Source organism: Mesoplodon bidens (genome assembly GCF_964165515.1).
Source record: "Mesoplodon bidens genome assembly, chromosome: 11".
Taxonomy (NCBI): domain Eukaryota; kingdom Metazoa; phylum Chordata; class Mammalia; order Artiodactyla; family Ziphiidae; genus Mesoplodon; species Mesoplodon bidens.
This window is the reverse complement of record NC_138167.1, coordinates 11,963,498-11,980,646: the sequence shown is the minus strand read 5'-3', so window position 1 is coordinate 11,980,646 and position 17,149 is coordinate 11,963,498. Positions and strand designations below refer to the sequence as shown.

The 17,149-nt window shown below is 40.2% G+C and overlaps 1 protein-coding gene across 1 annotated transcript in view; it reads right to left on the bottom strand.

Annotated features, from left to right (window-relative positions):
* DERA (deoxyribose-phosphate aldolase) overlaps nucleotides 1-17,149 on the bottom strand; it is a 108,070-nt gene that overhangs the window by 68,480 nt on the left and 22,441 nt on the right. Inside the window, exons 2-4 of the mRNA XM_081248833.1 lie at nucleotides 6,686-6,783; nucleotides 5,409-5,556; nucleotides 1,820-1,915 (exon numbers count right to left, since the gene is read on the bottom strand). Of these exons, the coding sequence (XP_081104959.1) occupies nucleotides 1,820-1,915; nucleotides 5,409-5,556; nucleotides 6,686-6,783 (342 nt within the window). The remainder of the gene's footprint in view (nucleotides 1-1,819; nucleotides 1,916-5,408; nucleotides 5,557-6,685; nucleotides 6,784-17,149) is intronic.

The window sequence follows — 17,149 nt, the reverse complement described above, 5'->3', positions numbered from 1 at the left end:
TCCTACTCATGACCAAGTTGGCTATCACTGTCATGATTTACTCATTCACATTTAGAGCTGTTGTATCCAAATTGTAATATAGGTTCCTCCCACTGCCCATTTTAAAATGAACAGCCAAGCAGATGAGAATAAAGGGGAGATGTTGCACGATGGAAAAGCACCTAATTCGTCCACAAAACTGGGGCAGGGGTAAACTGGGAAGAGCAGGGCCATGCATAAACAAAAGGAAAATAAACACACAATGACACTTTGGAAAAAGTATTAACATTTTTAACATGCTCATCATTAATTCCATTCCTGTGTCTGAAGATAACCTTTCATGTTTCCTTGATGTTATTAAATTCCTTGGGTATGTTACCTTAGAGGAAAGCATGTTTCCCTGTTGTATAAAGGAAAAGCTGAATTGACTGAGGCTAATGAAAAATGAAGGTTGATAAAGGTGTAGCTAGCTGCCAAATACTCTGGGAATCTTCACAAATAGGTTGTGTATAAATACTGTATAGTCTGTTTCTTTTGATGTATCCCTAATAAAATAATGATTTTCTTAGCTTCCTTCTTTAAAGCACCAGGATATTCCTCTAATACCTTTTAAAAGGAGAATCTAATTTTATAGGTATCTATCCATATGTAAATACACACACACACATACAGGGAAGCTTTGAGTAAGACTTTTCCCTCCCTCATGCCTCGTTCTCCTACCGCATCTATCTTAAGTCAGTAACTCTTCTTTCTTTTTAATATTTATTTATTTGGCTGCGCCGGATCTTTACTGCCTTGTGTTGCAGCATGTGGGATCTAGTTCCATGACCAGGGTTCGAACCCGGGCCCCCTGCACTGGGAGCACGGATTCTTACGCACTGGACCACCAGGTAAGTCCCTACATCTATCTTAAGTCAAAAACTCTTGAACACACTCTCTTTTCTTTATCTTTCAGGCTTGGGGGTGGCTCTCATCATCTCCCACGTGGCCTGTGATGAGTCTAACTAACTCCATTTCACCCCTCTATAATTTGTCCACTACCATCCCCTAACTTAACTACGTCACGAGGCGGATCATGGTATGTCTCTGCTTAACATCTTTTGGTATCTTCCCCGTCACCAAAATAAAACCCAGATGCCACGGCCTGGTATGGTTTCCCCATGGGATCTGGCCCCAATCTACCTCTCCAGCTTCAACCCCCAAGCTCCGCCTTTGTGCTACCTTAGGATCCAACAACTGCAAACCCATTTCAGTTCCCTGAACTGTGCTACTGCACCTTCACATGTGCTAGTTCCTCTGTCTAAAATGCCATTCCTTAGCTTATCAACTCTCTAAACTCGTCCTTAACCTTAAGACCCAATGCAGGGGTCTTACCATCTCCTCTATGAAGCATCCCCCTACCCACTAAGTGTTATCAACCTCTGCAGAATAAATCACTACCCACTCAGAGTTACAACTCTACCTTCTGCATATCTTTATTGTTATATTTTACATATAAATAATATTACATGTCCTGTGTTACAATTTTTTTTAAAACTTGACTATTCCTCCTAAACAGCTAAGTTTCCTTTAAGGACAGAGATACAGTTCTATATTCTTAGGAATTAATACATATATAATATAGGCATACATATATAATATATATATATAATACATATACAATATAGGCAATTAATACAGGCAATTAATAAATTTGAAAATAATAGATAAATACAACCAATTAAATATATAAAACTAATTAAAATCATAGTATAAAACTACAGAGATAATACTCCGAAGTGTCTGAGTTGAAGAACTGGAAACATGTTGATAAAACGACAACAGAAGCCACAAATTTTACCTGATGCCACTGGGATATCACAGCCTGCAGCCTTCAGTGCTTTTACTGCATCACATACCCGGGCAGGATAAACACAAACGGCAGCTGTAGTAATGCCTATGAAGAAAGAAATCATAACAGCCTAGTTTATGTGAAGTTCAAGTCACACAATATGCTTTTAATTATTATTTATACTTCAACATTGGCAGAAATCAAAATGAGAGAAAAAATAATTCCCCTACGATGCTGCAACAAATTAAAAGGTTTTTACTTTCCACATTCCCTTCTGGCTCTTGACAACATGGATCATTTTCTCATCATCACGGTTACAGAATAAAATATATATATATTTTTTAATTCTATTATACTTTTTAATTGAAGTATAGTTGACTTACAATGTTGTGCCCATCTCTGCTGCACAGCAAAGTGACTCAGTTATACACATATAGACATTCTTTTTTTAATATTCTTTTCCATTATGGTTTATCACAGTATATTGAATAAAGTTCCCTGTGTTATAAAGTAGGACCTTGTTGTTTATCCATCCTATATATTCATAGTTTGCATCTGCTAATCCCAAACTCCCAGTCCTTCCCTCCCCCATCCCCTCCCCCTTGGCAACCACAAGTCTGTTCTCTATGTCCATGAGTCTGTTTCTGTTCTGTAGATAGGTTCATCTGTACCATATTTTAGATTCCACATATAAGTGATGTCATGTAATACTTGTCTTTCTAACTTAGAATGATAATCTCTTGTTGCATCCATGTTGCTGCAAATGGCATTATTTTGTTCTTTTTATGGCTGAGTAGTGTTCCATTGTATGTATGTACCACATCTTCTTTATCCATTCATCCGTCAATGGACATTTTGGTTGTTTCCATGTTTTGGTTATTGTGAATAGTGCTGCTATGAACATAGGGATGCATGTACCTTTTTGAATTATAGTTTTGTCTGGGTATATGCCCAGGGGTGGGATTGCTGGATCATACAATAATTCTATTTTTAGTTTTCTGAGGAACCTCCACACTGTTTTCCATAGTGGCTGCACCAACTTACATTCCCACCAACAGTGTAGGTGTGTTCCCTTTTCTCCACACTCTCTCTAGCATTTGTTATGTGTAGACTTTTTGAAGAAGGCCATTCTGACTGGTGTGAGGTGATACCTCATTGTAGTTCTGATTTGCATTTCTCTAATAATTAGTGATGGTGTGCATCTTTTCATTGCCTACTGGCTATCTGTATGTCTTCTTTGGAGAAATGTCTATTAAGGTCTTCTGCCCATTTTTCAATTGGGTTGTTTGTTTTTCTGTTGTTGGGTTGTATGAGTTGTTTGTATACCTTGGAGATTAAACCCCTGTCTGTTACATCATTTGAAAATACTTTCTCTCATTCCATACGTTGTCTTTTTGTTTTTGTTTTTGTTGTTGTTGTCGTTTTTATGGTTTCTTTTGCTGTGCAAAAGCCTGCAAGTTTGATCAGGTCCCATTTGTCTATTTTTGTTTTTATTTCTATTGCCTTGGGAGACTGCCCTAAGAAAACATTGGTACAGTTTATGTCAGAAAATATTTTGCCTATGCTCTCTTCTAGGAGTTTTACGGTGTCATGTTTTATGTTTAACTCTTTTTTAAAAAAAATATGCAACGCTTCACGAATTTGCGTGTCATCGTTGCACAGAGGCCATCCTAATCTCTGTATCGTTCCAATTTTAGTATATGTGCTGCCAAAGCAAGCACTAGAATAAAATATTTTTGATACATTGTTCTTGGAGGTTAACATAGTGCCGTTTGTAAAAAAATTCCTAAATAGTAAACTTGGTGGCCTTGATCCAATGAAACTGTTTTATTTCATGCAGATAATAAAATCCAGGTTTTTACAGCATTCAGGACAGCAGATGAAGAAAAATGTAAGTGAACCTTACAGGGTAGTACAGGCAGACCCTGGAGATAGTGCAGGTTCAGTTCCAGACCACCGCAATAAAGCGAATATCACAATAAAGTGAGTCACGGGAATTTTTTGGTTTCCTAGTGCATATAAAAGTTACGTTTATACTATACTGTAGCCCATTAACTGTGCAATAGCATTATGTCTAAAAAACATACATACCTTAATTTAAAAATATTTTATTGCTAAAAAATGCCAAAGAATTACAATGGTAACATCAAACATCACTGATCACAGATCACCATAACAAATATAACAATGATGAAAAAGTCTGAGGGGCTTCCCTGGTGGCACAGTGGTTGGGAGTCCGCCTGCCGATGCAGGGGATATGGGTTCGTGCCCCGGTCTGGGAAGATCCCACATGCCGCAGAGCGGCTGGGCCCGTGGGCCATGGCCGCTGAGCCTGCGCATCCAGAGCCTGTGCTCCGCAACGGGAGAGGCCACAACAGTGAGAGGCCCGCGTACAGCAAAAAAAAAAAAAAAAAGTCTGAAATACTGCAAGAATTATCAATATGTGACAGAGACATGAAGTGAGCAAATGCTGTTGGAAAAACAGCGCCGATAAACTTGCTCAATGCAGGGGTGCCACAAACCTTCAATTTGTAAAACACATAGTATCTGCAAAGTGCAATAAAACAAGTTACACCTGTTTAGCAAAATGACATTTAACTAATTCTATTCCCTCTTTTGCAGAAAATAATAAAATCTGGATCTGAAGCCCTCATTTTGAGGAATAAGATCTTAAATTGAAAAATCAAATAGCCACTGTAAAACAATAGCATAAGACTCATATAAAGCTGTTGCTTTTAAGTGGTATAAATGGTAGGTGTTTTATTGTCAACTCAAAAGAAAAATACTACTTTTCAAAAGCTGTAGGTTTGTTTAGGTCTATAAGTTATCTACAAACTATTTGGGATAAAATACCTGCATTGGGCCAATGCAGCATCTCTAGCTGCATTCATTATAGACAGGCACCTGGGAACCACGAAGGATCCCTTCATGGTTTAGATCTGGTTCCTAAAACCAGCCCATTGAGTAACAACACACATTGTCCTGGAAATACCACTTCTCCCTCCAGGTCTCAAGTTTCCTCATTTAGAAACAAGGGCATCGACTCTTAAAATCTCCTCCATTTCTAAAATGTTAAGGTTCTAAACTTACGGCAACTTTAGAAAGTCTTTTCTTTCATGTAAACGAAGAGAGTGAGTGTAACTTTTTTTCAAAAGATCTAACCTCATATACAAGCTTGCAATATTTCCCATTTGTATTTTATTCTCAAAAGCATTTCATTTACCCACAGAAAATACTTTATGTATGAGGTGTGATTATTAAGTAATGAGCCTGGTTTTTCATATGTGGCTAGGGAATCAGAATCAGTACTTGAGAGTCACTAGATAGAAAACTTCCAAAACTGAAGAACTAGAAAGAAAAATAAAGAAACTCAATATTGGCAACTTTAACCCATGATGGGAAAGAACTGACCTAAAAATGAGACTCAGATTCTTCCTCTGCTGCTTTTCAGAGAAGAATCTCAATTATTTCTCTATATACACAATTCTATCATGGATTTTATTGCTACCATCATTTTAACAGCTGAATCTTAAGCCCTCTTAGATTTAGTGACTGTTATTGTAAAAAAGGTAAACACCAGACAGACTGTACACATTACCTTTATCGTGCATATTTAAAGCTTTTAAGAGATCTTCCCGGATTGGATACTTGGCTTTATAACAGAGCCTTTGAATGTTGGAAGCTGTGTCATCGCCCGAAAGTGTAGTAAGATCTATAAAGGTAACAGCTTTCAGGAGCCAAGCAGCCTGGTTTGAAGAAAAGTTAAAAACAAGGTTTAAAAAAATAATTAATCTCCAACCCAGTTAGTTAGTAAAGAACCATTAGGCACATATGGGTGCTAAAATCTCTTGTCTATGCTGTTCTAAGGCATATGCTCTGATATATGCTCAAGAGTGACCAAAAAAATGAATGTTACATAGAATAAAATAAAAGGGGAGAAAATAGCTTATAAATGTTTTTCTCCCATAGATAACCCAAATTGAAATCCCTAATAGATCAAGTCTCCCCACATGTGACTTTTCCATTTCATTCACAAGGAGCCTCAGAGGGCCACCCGCTAGGGGAGCACTTGGGAACAAGATTTTCTATCGTACATTTTACCTCCAGCCTGGGGTCTGGAATGAGACACTGTAAAAAGAGTCTCCATCTTCTTTGTTTTTTGTGTTTTTTCAATTTAATCCAATTATAATTTTTAAACAATATTCATATTTCACAACTCATTCTGATGAATGCCTTTTATCTTTTCAATCAGATTATTTCTAAGGATGAGCAAAATGTGACCTGTCATCCTAAAGGATTCAATCACTTGTGAAACAGACTCTGAATTCCTTTTAGTCCTGAGATGCATAGCACGTCTTTCGCTGGTACACACTGAACAATATGCTGACCACAAGTACTCTATGAAACATCACTTTTCGAATTTTGAAAAATGATTTAGGAAAATTAATTAGTATGGTAAACATGATGGTCAAAGAAGGTCAACTCATACCTCAGGGCCTCAACAGCGGACACACCAGGTTTAGGTGTTACGGTTTTAAAATTAAAATAGAAGCCAACCAAAGAAGGTATGTCTAAGAAACTGAATAAATACGTTGAGAAAATATGCCATTTAATTCACTCATGAATAAAGATGCCTCAAATTCATTTGTGGCTTTGCCACTCAAGAGTGATAAGATTTTTAACTTGTTTGGATAAATGTGTTATCTTTCTCCAACCCATCATCATCATATATGAATTATTAAAATAAGTCATGGACAGCTGCAATCTTTTAAGTTTAGATGCATCTTGAGCAAAATTCAATCTCGTGGCGTTGAGGGAAGGGAAGGGACCAGGGCTGTAAACTACAGGGAGAGAATTCTCAGGAAGAGCCCTTACTTGCCACTCCTTTTTCACGGGTCTGCGGGCCTGGATTTGTTCTGCACGCCTCAGAACTGCCGGTTGATTCACCTGTATTTTGGAGATCCAGCTAAGGTCTAAAGGCAAAAGAAGAACACTTTAAAAGTTTTATTAAACATATTCACCTGCTTTTACATGGTCCTTGAAAGGATAGATTTATCACTAAGTAGCAAAGCTCTTTTAAGCCTTCTATTTCTTTTTTGCTGAACTACAAATAACTAACCTCGTTGAAGGAAGCCCAGCCATGAAAAGGCCTACTTCGTGTACAATCAAGTACATTTGGAACTAGAAGAACCTGTACTGATTCATTACACAGATACGTCTAACCGTGGAGGAAAATGTGCTACTCATGCCACGGGCCTCACTTCTGCCAGCAGAGACTTATTTGTGAGTGTCCAGTCCAGGAGAATGAACGGTTAATAAACACATAGGTGAATTAATATTGGGGCTTAAAGGAATCCTTGATCACTACCTCCTTGCTGATAAAATTAATAACTACTAGATGCTGATAGGACACAGCCCATTCTTTCCTCAAAGGAGAATTCTTCCAGGTGGGGCTTCCCTGGTGGCACAGTGGTTAAGAATCCACCTGCCAAGGCAGAGGACACGGGTTCAAACCCTGGTCCGGGAAGATCCCACATGCCGTGGAGCAACTAAGCCCGTGCGCCACAACTACTGAGCGTGCGCTCTAGAGCCCGTGAGCCACAGCTACTGAAGACCACGTGCCTAGAGCCCGTGCTCTGCAACAAGAGAAGCCACTGCAATGAGAAGCCCATGCACCACAGCGAAGACCCAATGCAGCCAAAAATAAATAAATTATTTATTTAAAAAAAAAGAAAAAAAAAGACTGCTGTGGGAAAGGTGATTCATTAGGAAACATGTCACAATTACACAGTTCTTTACAATGTGATGGAGAAAACTGCTGAATGCATACTGTACTATGTAACAACACATATCATAATAGTAATAAAGTATTTGCATCCACCTCAAAGATAAGACCACCAAGAAAACCAGTTTCTACAAAGACATTCTCTCATTTTCATTCAATTCTTCTTATCAATATTAACAGTATAGAAATTCCAAATTAGAGTCTGAGTGATTAATAATGATATTCTTGTATCACTGAAGAATGGGAGTTCCCCGGTGGCCTAGTGGTTAGGATTCCCAGCTTTCACTGCCATGGCCCAGGTTCAATCCCTGGTCAAGGAACTGAGATCCCACAAGCTGGGCAGTGGGGCCAAAAAAAAAGAATTTTTAAAAATTAAATAAATAAATATCACTGAAGAAGGAACAAAGTTTGAGCGCTTTTTTTTCTGGTTAAATTATTTTGTTAGTCAAAATCTTGTAACAAAACAGGTTTTTAATGTTTCAATCCATCTGCTCCTTGAAGACACTGTATGCTTTCCAGCTTGTCTGCTGACCCAGCTTCACAGAGGAAATGGGAGTCTATGGTCAGGGACATGAAATCTGCTGCTTCTCCACCCAAAGACTGATTTGCGTCTAGGTAGAGCCCAAGAGAGTCAGACCAGACAGACACGCTAGACTCTTCCCAATTTATCTAAGACCTGTAACAACCCCTCTCTACCCAAAGGCTGGAGAGGTCTTTTTTTTTTTAACTACTAATAATGGTGATTAGGTTCCTGGTAAAGATTGTTTCCCTGCCAACAGTCAAAATTACTGAAGGAGTGGCGTGAAATACAAGGCTGACCGCCAAGCCACTGCTGACAGTGGCCAAAAGAGGGAAGCCTAGGCGGTAGGGCAAGGCTTTGAGGGGTGGTCCTTAATCAGTCACATGACACCTCCTAGAAGCTCCCCTCCCCATCCCCAGACCCTGCTGCAGGAGGGAGGTCTCAGGCCACCCCCGGACTCTTCACCATCGGGCTCCATCCTCTCTCACGTGCCATTTTCTCCCTCTCCACCACCCCCAACCCTGAGGCACAGCCTTCCTAAACTCCTGGGAGTTCACTGACACGTCACATCGTGTTCTGTCTCTGGACCTGTGCGTGCTGTTTGCTCCCTCCGCCTGGAATGCCCTCTGTTATCCTGACAGTTCCTTTGCCACCTTCTCTGTGAACCTTCCCTGAACTACACAGGTTGAGCTATTCCTTTGCTTCTTTGTGCTTCCATGCTTTCAATACTTACAGTCCATCTTTAGTGCATTCTGAATAGCACTGATTTGTCCAGATGTTCGTATTCCCAACAGATTTTTTTTTTTTTTTTTTTTTTTTTTTTGCGGTACGCGGGCCTCTCACTGTTGTGGCCTCTCCCATTGTGGAACACAGGCTCCGGACGCCCAGGCTCAGCGGCCATGGCTCACACGCCCAGCCGCTCCACGGACTCTCAACCACTGCGCCACCAGGGAAGCCCCCCAACAGATTTTTAAAACTCCAAGCAAGGTACCTGACACACGGGTGGCATTCAAGAAATAAACTAAGGGTTCCCAAAGACCAGAAATGATCTGGGTGATGTCTTTCCAAATTGCTTCTTCTTATTTTTGTTTTTTTTTACTGCTTACTTTTCCCCCCCAGCCTGGTTGAGGTATAGCTGACAAATAAAAATAGTATATATCTAAGGTGTATGTCCTGATAAATGTACACACGGTGAAATAATCACCACAGTCAAGCTAATTAACATTATCTATTGCTTCACACATTTACTGTATCCTTTTTTCTTTTTGTTTTTTTATGTACACTGAGAACATTTAAGATCTACTCTCTTAGCAAATTTAAAGTATACAACAGAGCACTGTTAACTATAGTCACATTGCTATACAAAAGATCTCCAGGAATTCCTCATCTTGTATAATGAAACTCTGTACCCCAATTGCTTCTGATTAAAGGCTTTTGGATCTCCACAAGAGAAGGTGGGACTGAGACAGGAATGGAATACCTGAGGACATTCCCCTTAAAAACTAATTTTTAGTACAACTCCTCACCAAAGGTTAGAGCCCACAAGGCCTGCCCTCACACGTTTCAGACACCACGTGACAGAGAGGTCCCTGCAAACCATCTCTGGGAGAATGTAACAGGATTACTTCTCGACAGTATCACTGCTAAAAATATCTTTAGTGGTCACAAAATCATCCAGCCCCATAGTTAATCCAGCCACAGAATTTGCCTCTGTGATCTCCTATGGTAATGAATTATATAAAGGACTATCCCATTTTATTAGCACTGAATTTGCTACTCCTTAATTTCACCAAATAACCCTTGTTCTCCTATTATGGGGTCTGGGGAAAAGAAAGAACTGACTGGCCTTTGTTATGTCCTTCACCATTTTTAATATTTTATTCGAGTACCCTTTAGCGTCTTTTTTTCCAGGAGAAGTGATTCTAAGGCACACAATCTCATCAGGATCATAGAAGCTTCTCTTATGGGGCCAGGAGGGGTTTCAAGTACACGGGCCTTTGGGGAGAAAAGACGTGAAGCCACAATTGGAAGGTGATGATACTCCTTTCTGAAAACTCTCCCAAGAAGAAAATCCCAGTGTTCCTCTTAGTATGCCATTTTGGTGGCTTTCAGGCCCTTCTTTCAGTTATAAATTTGTTCTCAAATACTCCTCTCACAATTTTTTATTATTATTTTTTTTCCTATTTAAGTCTCAGTGGGGACAGAGATCATTTTCCCTGCAAACCTACTTCGTAGCCTTTCCATCACTTCCATTTGTCTTCAGGGACATTCCTGTACTTCTGTACAATATTCCTAAAATGTGTAACACCAATGACAACTCCATGATAGGAGGTTTATGTTGTACTTTGATTTCACCTTTGTTCTCAATGGAGAAAAATCAATTGTGATAATTCATCAAGACTTGCCCAAATTTGGAAAAGAAAAATTAAACCTCCCATGTTTTTACTTCTCATTCTTTCTGGGTTTTTACATTTAATTGTACCACCCAAATTTGTGCCTTAGTGTTGTCTCCAGTCATTTCTTCATATGCACTTGTGCAGTACATTTTTTTAATTAATTTCTATTGGAGTATGGTTGCTTTACAAGGCTGTGTTAGCCTCTACCGCACAACACAATGAATCAGCCATAAACATACAGATATCGACCTCCCTTTTGGACTTCCCTCCCATTTAGATTACCACAGTGCATAAGGTAGAGTTCCCTGTGCTATACAGTATGTTCCCATCAGTTGTCTATTTTATACATAGTATCAATAATGTATATGTGTCAATCCCAGTCTCCCAATTCCTCCCACCCCACCCCTTTCTTGTGCAGTACATTTTTAATCCCAGAGTCTATTACTGAGAACCCCTTCCTATTGTAGGCACCCAGATGTCTATTATTTCTGTGTTGTTTATTTTCAATTCTAATTTGCAACTTCCCAGGAATCAGTTACAAGTGCCTAGCACAGAAATAGGTGCTCAATAAACCCCTTGCATCACAGGAAATTTATTTTTTACCACAGACACTGAAACTGGTGAAGTATCAACTTCATCATGTCTAGTCTTTCAACCTTAGCCTTGGTTAACTTTGTTTAAAAAAAAAAAAAAAAAAAAAAAAAAGGAACCCTGAAGGTCAGTATATGCCAGATCCAGCCAAGCTAAGAAGATACGCAATTTACATAAGTGAGGAGACTCAGCCTTGCCCAGGTCCTAAGCCATAAAGATACAAGATAGAGACTGTGCTGGGAGCCTCATCTTTTCCAGCAGGTGGGGTCTGGAATGAGTCTTCTTCCCAAGGTCTAGTCTAGCATCCAATAAACCCTGGGTGAGCCCTCCAGGGCATCCATGTCCCCACTGGACATTAGCCAACTCTTCTAACATTCTACTGTGTAAGCGCAGTCCTTAGAATCCAGATGGACAGTCCAGAAACTAAAACAGCAGCAACCTAGCAGCTTATACTGCCACAGCCCACAAAGCCTTGCTACTATGTTATCTCCCCACAGCAACCCTGCTCCTAAATCTCTAAGTCCCAACCCACATACATTCACCAACCAGACCATTCTTAAGGTTACCGATCCAAGCCCAGGTGAGTGATGAGTTTACTACACCCTCTGAAATACTTCAGTTAGACTGCTGGCACCAAGTTGAAGGCCAACTTGATCTGCCAGTTGGTTTCCTCTGCACCAGTCTTGTCTATTCTCTGCTTACACTCCTCTTCCATCAGGCGGTCTTGAATCCCCAGTTACATGGGTTATACACTCTTTCAGAATACATCATCACAGAGGAAGATAGTTCGGGTTCATGTGACAAGGTGTGTGCGTTCCTGCACCTGGCTTCGCACAGCAGTGTCACATCAGGATTTTAAAGCTTCCTCACTTTCTTTTTATCCTTCATCCCTCCTTGAGACATCAGCCATTTCTCAACTATTGCTGCTCTTTAGTAATCAGCTGCTATTTCTGTCAATTATACTCCTCGATCTGTTAGCTATTGTCAGCAGGTTACTCTGGACACTGAAAGGAGAACCCAATCGTTTATTGTGGCACCTAAAATACTGTTTGGTCCAGTCCTCAGTTGGCTATTTCAGCTCCACTTGTTCCCAGGATGCCCATAATCACTTGGTTATCAGCCTCAAAAGCTTAGCAGCAGTTGGTGGCTGCAGTTACGTAGCTAGATGAACATAAATCCTTGGTGGAACGAAGTGCCCCCATGCAAGTCCTACGGCCTCTCCACTTAGCGTTTCCTCAGTACAGGCACTGTGCTAAACGGTGTGAGGAATGCAATGGCAGTAAATAGGTTGTTCCTCTCCTGAAAAAGCTTGGGGAGGAAAGGAAGTGAATAATACAAAATGTAAGCCCACACATGAGAGCAAAAAGCAATGCTTTCAACCAGCGGTTCCCAACTGATCCCACAGGTTCCATCCGTTAGGAATCTTTCAGTTGAAAAATGATGAAAACTGGGCTTCCCTGGTGGCGCAGTGGTTGAGAGTCCGCCTGCCAATGCAGGGGACGCGGGTTCGTGCCCCCGGCCCGGGAATATCCCACATGCCGCAGAGCAACTAAGCCCGTGCGCCACAACTACCGAGCTTGCACTCTAGAGCCTGCGAGCCACAACTACTGAAGCCCACGTGCCTAGAGCCTGCGAGCCACAACTACTGAAGCCCACGCGCCTAGAGCCCGTGCTCCACAACAAGAGAAGCCACTGCAATGAGAAGCCCGGGCACCACAACGAAGGGTAGCCCCCACTCGCCGCAACCAGAGAAAGCCCGGTGCAGCAACGAAGACCCAACATAGCCAAAAATAAAAATAAATAAATAATAAATAATTTTTTAAAAAATTTGGTTATTGTCACAATGGTATTATGGTATTGCAAGAAAATACCTTTATTTCTTAAAGATGCAAAAACTATAAGTGAAATGTCACGATGTCTGTACTTTTAATTTAAAATGTTTCAGAAAAAAAACTGCCGAAGTACACAGCAAATTATTAGCAGCTCTTAAGTCTAGGTGATTGGTATATATGGGTGTTCTTTATATTAGACCTTCTGCTTTTTTGAATGTTTGAAATCTTAAAAAAAAAAAAAAAGAAAGAAACTATATACAAAAACAAGCTAAAGGGCTTCCCTGGTGGCGCAGGGGGTGAGAGTCCACCTGCCAATGCAGGGGACGCGGGTTCGTGCCCCGCTCCGGGAAGATCCCACATGCTGCGGAGCAGCTGGGCCCGTGAGCCATGGCCGCTGAGCCTGCGCATCCAGAGCCTGTGCTCCACAATGGTGAGAGGCCCGCGTACCGCAAAAAAAAAAAAAAAAGCTAAATAAATAACACAATGAATAAGGGAAACCAATGTAGTCAGCCTCCAAAATCACCCTCTGTGATTCTTATCTCCCAATATTCACGCTCCTTCCACAATGAATAGGACTGACCTCTGCGACCAATAAGATATTGTAGAAATATCAGTGTGTGACTTCTAACAATTGGTAATAAAACACATTGAGGCTTTTGCCTTACTATCTAGGATCTAGGAGAAGTCAGAGGCCATGTCATAAGGACACTCGAGCAGCCCTAAGGAGAGGTCCACATGGCCAAGAACTGAGGGCTCTCACCAGTTGCCAACACTAACTGCAAACACTGGAGGCAGACGCTTTGGAAGTGGATCCCCAGGTCCAGTCAAACCTGCAGGTGACTGCAGCCTCCTGAGAGACCCCACACCAGAACCACACGGCTAAACCACTCCCAAATTTCTGACCCACAGAAACTGTGTGACATGATAAATGTTTATTGTTGTTTTAGGTCATTAAGTTTTGCAGTAATTTACTTTATAGCGATAAATAACATACAGAAACCAATATGAAAAGCTTGTAATAGCAAACTGCTTCACAAGTACAAAATGGCAGACTAAGAACTATTTTTCTCCTTCTCAAACTTTAAAATGTAAAGATTTGACATTCCACTAACACAAATATGTAAATCAAATTACACTGAAACTCACTTATATAGGTATGTAAAAACTAAACAATACATTTATGATTAGAACACTTTACTGTATACATTATGCCCTGCTAGCTCTGCATGTTTGTGCCCTCCCTCTGCCCCGATTCATATGTTGAAACCTAATTCCCCAAGTAATTGTATTTGGAGGTTGGGGCCCCTAGGAGGTGAACAGGTCATGAGGATGGAGCCCTCATGAATGGGATTACTGCCCTTATAAAAAAGGCCCCAGAGAGGTCCCCTGCCCCTTTCCCTTGTCAGGTTACAGTGAAAACACAGCCACCAACGAGGAAGCTGGTCCTCATGAAACATCGAATCTGCCGGCACCTTGATCTTGGACTTCCCAGCCTCCAGAAGTGTGAGAAATAAATTCCTGTTTCTTATAAGCTGCACATTCTATGATATTTCTGCTACAGCAGCCTGAATAGACTAAGACATACCTCAATTAAATGTTTTTAAAAAACACAGTGAAACTCTGTAGGTTAAAATAGCATAGCAATGGGTGCCCATGTTTTTAAATTCACCTCAATTTATTACAAAGCTAACATATTTTTCACTTTTCAAAATTACCTTTAACTTGATGTCCATCAGTTATTTTTCTAAGCTCTCCTGCAAAGAGTTCTGTTAGCACTGAAAATATTATTTGCCATTATAAAACTGGTGTCAACCAATGACTGACCTCCCTGGGGAACAAACAGCAGCTATTTCCCTTGTATTCTTTTCTGCTATTGTTTAAACATGTTGAAATCTATGAAAAAAGCAGTACTTTTTACTCTGTTGGCATTTTTCTTAAACTCTTAGGGGAAGCATTATCAAAAGGTTTTTCAGAAACTAAGTATTTCTCCAGGTTTCCAGTAGGAAGCATTTCATTAACTAGTTCAAAGAACTGTTAACCTGCCAGGTTGGGACTGTATAGTTTTTCTCAGCAGTCCACTTATCAAAGCTGTTTGAGAAATGTACTCTTGGCTTGAACCAAAAAGTAAAAGACAGAGGCGGTTAAAATATTCAATAGTTCCCACCCATTTTGTTTTTAATTTACTAGAGTTCCAAGTGAATTTACTGTAAAACTTTTAACAGCACAGTGGTAACATGACTGAACCCACAGGCCATCTACTGAGGCCTTGTACTAGGCTGCCACGTTAGGAGCTTCAGAGGAGCATGACGGGCACCAGCTCTGGATACACAGCACTGCCCTGGAAGAAAGGAATTCCAGATTCTGGTTCTGTGCTATGGGCATTATTGGATTTGGAGTTGGAAAACCACAGACAGCTGTTTATGGAGCACTGACTGTGCTAGGCACTTTTACAATGTTTTTATAGTACAGCTGGTGTGATGATATAGGTCTTCGCTGATTAACTTACCCACCAGGTTAGAAAGCCATCATTGCCAAGGAGGAAAGAACCAGCCAGCTTGGTGTGACAGTCATCATTCAATGGATCTGAGCAGGAGTGGTAAACAGAGGGCATGACAGTACAGAAAAGGGCAGGACACTGGGTTCTGGCTCCAACTCCGTCACTCTGAGAAGGCTAGGCCGGCCAGGGAAGCTTTCAACAATCCTACTTGCCCTGATAGATGAGCAGAAATTAACTGCAAGTCAAGGAGAGGGAAGACATTTCAAATGGGTATAATATGAATAAAGACCAATATAGGAATGGTGATGGTCTGTTCACAGAACAATAACAATGACCAAAGTTGTGTTTGGGAGTAAAGATATGGTGGCATAAGGTGGCATAAGGTGGTAGCAGGTCACAGAGAATCTTGAAATTTAGACAGAGGACCCCACATGTGAGATTCTGGAGAACCCCTGTTAATTGATTTGACCAGCTGGTATGTAAGACAGAATGGAAAGGGGGGAAAACTACAGCCCAGTTTCTGCCAATTCTGTATAACGAACATTTACTTCTTTCAAAACCTGGGAGGAAAAAAATAAGTTAGTTTAAAACAGTTGAAAGAAATAGTTAAAAGGAAAAAAAACAACAGGGCCAAATGGGTGGGCTCTTTTGCCTTTGATATCAAATTACAATGTCAAATACAGATGTAAATAAAATGGGGATATTCTGAAGAGATACTCAGAACAAGGATAACTTAGAACACATACGCATTCTCTAAAGCAGACTGAGAACACTTGAAAACAGATCATCGGGAAAATAAATAGGAATCTGAATTCAAGTCAGCTATAAACAGATTTAGTAAGTCTTATCACACCAGGTGCCAAAATTAGTTAGATAACTTGCAACCAAGAGATGTGAAAATAAGAGTAGAAATAAGGACCTTAAGTCTTATTCTGCCTTTTTAATGAGCAAACAAGGGGCACGGTGCTATGGAAGTTTAAGAAAAAGTGACGGTTTGCTGGTGGGGGAACTAAAAAAAAAGTCACATTGGAAGAACTGCACCAACGGCTATGAAGAGGTAGCGATGGAGGTGGCGGGTAGCTGAGAAGGCAAAGAGCAGAATCTGAAGCAAGACCCTAAGGTGGAAGAACTCAAATTTAGTTCAGGAAAAATCAAACTTTTCTTTCTTTTCTGAAGAATCAAGTACATATCAGAGAGAAACAGAAACAAAGCCTGAAAGATGAAGATTGAGACAATTATATCTAACTCAACAGAAAAACGGGAGACATTTCAAAGTTTTAAACCTGGGAAGTGTCATTATAATCTGCCCTAGGATTCTAAAGGCAAATTCAAAAGTTCTTGCAAACCATTAGTTTGCCATCTGAATAGTTAGGTACAAGTAATCGTTAATCTAAATTTCAGCATCTACTTAAAACTACTCTAATTGGTCATATTACCACTACAAAAAACAAACAAACCTCAAGTGACATCTAGAAGACAAAGTCAACAAGCAACTTCAGACAAATTAACAAGAAAACTTAGGACTAATGTAAACATTCAGCTCTTCACAAAGTCCAACTTCTCACACCCAATGTGGTAGGTTTAAATCCTGACTCCTAAGCAAGAATTTCATTTAGAACCTCACTGCCTTTATTTACATATCTGAAAAAGACATGGTATTAATTAGTTAATATAACTAACCACCAAAAGAGGGATTCCCTTCAATCTAAAAATCGCCT